General features: G+C 51.1%; 1 protein-coding gene across 1 annotated transcript; it reads left to right on the top strand.

The window, feature by feature from the left end:
* The first annotated feature begins 945 nt into the window (after window positions 1–945).
* Window positions 946–1,427, top strand: LOC117078914 (40S ribosomal protein S17). Its single transcript, XM_033202455.1, has one exon. The coding sequence runs from the start codon at window positions 972–974 to the stop codon at window positions 1,377–1,379; it is 408 nt and encodes a 135-aa protein (XP_033058346.1). The 5' UTR covers window positions 946–971; the 3' UTR covers window positions 1,380–1,427.
* The last annotated feature ends 2,544 nt before the right edge of the window (window positions 1,428–3,971 follow it).

Here is a 3,971-nt window from a genome sequence, read left to right on the forward strand (position 1 = left end):
GTTCAAGACCAGCCTGGTAAACATGGTGAAACTCCGTCTCTACTAAAATAAAAATACAAACATTAGCTGGGTATGATGGCACACACCTGTATTCCCAGCTACTCGGGAGGCCTGAGGCACGAGAATCACTTGAACCTGGGAGGCAGAGATTGCAGCGAGCCGAGATCGTGTCGCTGTACTCCACCCTGGGTGATAGACTGAGACTCAGTCTCAAAAAAAAAAAAAGATAAATGCATCAAAACCACACTTTCTCACGTGCACAGACTCTCACTGATACGGGACAGGTGAGGTCAGGAGGCCACACTGACTTGTCCCTTGTGTGAAGCCCCTTGGGCTCCCGGTCCCTCACCCCTTGTGCTCAGCACCCAGCTCTTTTGCAAGGTCAAGAGCCCTGCCGGACACCAGCAGACGACCAGGTGCTTACAAGTTCCTGATACCTGATACGGCGGGAAAGAGAACAAAAGCCCCTTATTCCCGATGTAGCTTCGCCAGTCTCCAGCTGATCAGCACCAAAAGCTCATGAAGCCGTCAGCGACACAGTCCTGCCTCGGGGGTCCCACACGCACAGCTACGCTCAAGGTGTACCTCGTATTCGGTTGACGCAAAAGTAATTGTGGGTTTTGCCATTGAAAGTAATAGCCAAAACAGGCTGGGCGCGGTGGCTCACGCCTGTAATCCCAGCACTTTGGGAGGCCGAGGCAGACAAATCACAAGGTCAGGAGATCAAGACCATCCTGGCTAACACGGTGAAACCCCGTCTCTACTAAAAATACAAAAAATTAGCTGGGCGTGGTGGTGGGCGCCTGTAGTCCCAGCTACTCAGGAGGCTGAGGCAGAAGAATGGTATGAACCCTGGAGGCGGAGCTTGCAGTGAGCTGAGATCACACCGCTGCACTCCAGCCTGGGGACAGAGCGAGACTCTGTCAAGAAAGAAAGAGAGGCTTTTCCTCTTTTACCAAGGACCCGCCAACATGGGTCGCGTTCGCACCAAAACCGTGAAGAAGGCGGCCCGGGTCATCATAGAGAAGTACTACACGCGCCTGGGCAACGACTTCCACACGAACAAGCGCGTGTGCGAGGAGATCGCCATTATCCCCAGCAAGAAGCTCCGCAACAAGATAGCAGGCTATGTCACCCATCTGATGAAGCGGATTCAGAGAGGCCCTGTAAGAGGTATCTCCATCAAGCTGCAGGAGGAGGAGAGAGAAAGGAGAGACAATTACGTTCCTGAGGTCTCAGCCCTGGATCAGGAGATAATTGAAGTAGATCCTGACACTAAGGAAATGCTGAAGCTTTTGGACTTTGGCAGTCTGTCCAACCTGCAGGTCACGCAGCCTACAGTTGGGATGAATTTCAAAACGCCTCGGGGACCTGTTTGAATTTTTTCTGCAGTGCTATATTATTTTCAATAAATCTGGGACAACAGCCTTAAAAAAAAAAAAAGAAGAAAGAAAGAAAGGAGGGAGAGGGAGAGGGAGAGGGAGAGGGAGAGGGAGAGGGAGAGGGAGAGGGAGAAAGAGAAACAGCCAAAACAGCAATTACTTTTGCACCAACCTCATAGTAATGTTTCTCTCGTTTTTGCAGTAAAAGCACACCCTGGATGGAGACATTAAATGCTAGTGATCCATGCAATGCGTTCACCAGCTGCAGGTCCACCTTTGCACACCTGACTCACCAGGATTGTATGAAGATGCAGGTACGGCTCCCACAAAGGGAACTTCCCCTCAAGGCACCAGGGACTGCTCTCCCGCCAAACAGCCACTCTGTCTCTCAGGGTGGATTCTGCAATAAACTCTTGGCTGGGCGTGGTGGCTCACGCCTGTAATCCCAGCACTATGGAAGGACGAGGCGGGCGGATCACCTGCGTCGGGAGTTCGAAACCAGCCTGACCAACATGGAGAAAGCCCATCTCTATTAAAAATACAAAATTAGCCGGGCGTGCCTGTAATCCCAGCTACTCGGGAGGCTGAGGCAGGAGAATCACTTGAACCTGGGAGGCGGAGGTTGTGGTGAGCCAAGATTGTGCCATTGCACTCCAGCCTTGGCAACTAGAACAAAGCTCCGTCTCAAAAAATCAAAATAAAAAATAAAAAGAAAGAAAAAAAAAACTCCTTTGCCCACTCTTTCTGTGGACTCGATCTCAAATTCTTTTGTGCAGCAAAGTCGGGAACCTGACCCGGCCACCCACAGGCGGCATCAGCACAGAAGGTCACAAAAAAGACACCAGGAAACCCCATAAGCGAGAAACTGGAAACCACACACTCTGGTCACAATGAAAAGATAATGAGAATTTGTCAACAGTATTATTGTAAAGGGCCCTTCCACCTGGAGGTTTAAAAACAACTCTTGGGTGAAAGGAGAAGTCCAAACTGAAATTACAGAATGTCTTTTGAAAGTGTGATTGTAATAAACATGTGTGGTTGTTGCCTGCTTTGCTGACGGTGGCTCATCCCCTGTGGCCATCTGGGTTCACCCTGGTGGGTGTGCACTGGCCTGACACCCCTGGCCCTGGACCGCCCACCAAGCTGGGCTGGCCCTAGCGGGTGCCCGGGCCTGACACCCCCAGCTCTACACCACCCACCGGCCCCTGCACTGCTGCTTCCTGCCCTGCGGTTACCTCTGACCCCCCAGCTCCGTTAGCCTTCATCCATAAAGTCACATGGCGCCCCTCAGAGAGGCTGTCACTGACCACACCAGAGGGGTAGCCTCAGTCCTTACCCTGAAGGCTATTTTTTCTGTCCTTTTCTTTTTTTTTTTTTTGAGATGGAGTTTCACTCTTGTTGCCTAGGCCGGAGTGTAGTGGTGCGATCTCAGCTCACTGCAACCTCTGTCTCCCAGGTTCAAGCAATTCTTGTGCCTCAGCCTCCCAAGTAGCTGGGATTTTAGGCGCCCGCCACCACAGCGAGCTAATTTTTTTAATTATTATTTTTAGTAGAGACGGGGATTCACCATGTTTGCCAGGCTGATCTCGAACTCCTGACCTCAGGTGATTCACCTGCCTCGGTCTCCCAAAGTGCTGGGATTACAGGTGTGAGCCACCGCTCCCGGCCTATTCTTTCTTTTATAGCATGTGTTAATTTTTTAAATTGTGGTAAAATACACATAACATAGAATTTACCATTTGAACCATTTGTTAAGTGTACAGTTCAGTGGCCTTAAGCATCTTCACGCTGTTGCACGACCATCACCACCATCATCTCCGGCTCTCTTCATCTTCCCACACTGAAACCGTCCCCATCAAACACTCATCCCCACGCCTCCCTCCCCCAGCCCCAGCAGACACCATTCTACTCTCCGTCTCTATGGATTTGACTACTTCGCTGGGGTGCAGTGGCTCATGCTTGTAATCCCAGCACTTCGGGAGGCCAAGGCTGGAGGATCGCATGAGTCCAGGAGTCCCAGACCAGCCTGGGCAACATGACCAGACCCCATCCCTACAAAAACTACAAAAAGTATCCGGGTGTGGTAGTAACTGCCTGTAGTCCCAGCTACTCAGGTGGCTGAGGTGGGAGGATCACCTGAGCCCGGGAGGTTGAGGCTGGAGTGAGCCGTGATTGCACCACTGCTCTCCAGCCTGGGCAACTGAGCAAGACCTTGTCTCAAAAAAAAAAAGATCTGACTACTCTAGAGGCTCCACAAGCTGCATCCCTGCTGTAGCAGGTGTCAGAATGTCCTTCCTTGTTAAGGCTAAACAGTGTCCCATTGAATGTATATTCCACGTTTCGTGTATTCATCTGTCAGTGGGCACTGGGTCGCTTCCTTCCAGCTCTTGGCTGTTATGAATAATGCTGCTATGACCATGGAGGTACAAAAAGCATGTATTACTTTATTTTTTTAAGACAGGGTCTCACTCTGCTTTCCAGACCGCAGCGCGATATCGACTCACTGCAGCCTTTATCTCCCCAGCTCCCGCGATCCTCCCACCTCAGCCTCCCCGCTGTGACCCTGGCTAGCACCACCTGCAGCAGAAA

Source organism: Trachypithecus francoisi, unplaced genomic scaffold, assembly GCF_009764315.1.
Source record: "Trachypithecus francoisi isolate TF-2019V2 unplaced genomic scaffold, Tfra_2.0 Lachesis_group7, whole genome shotgun sequence".
Classification (NCBI taxonomy): domain Eukaryota; kingdom Metazoa; phylum Chordata; class Mammalia; order Primates; family Cercopithecidae; genus Trachypithecus; species Trachypithecus francoisi.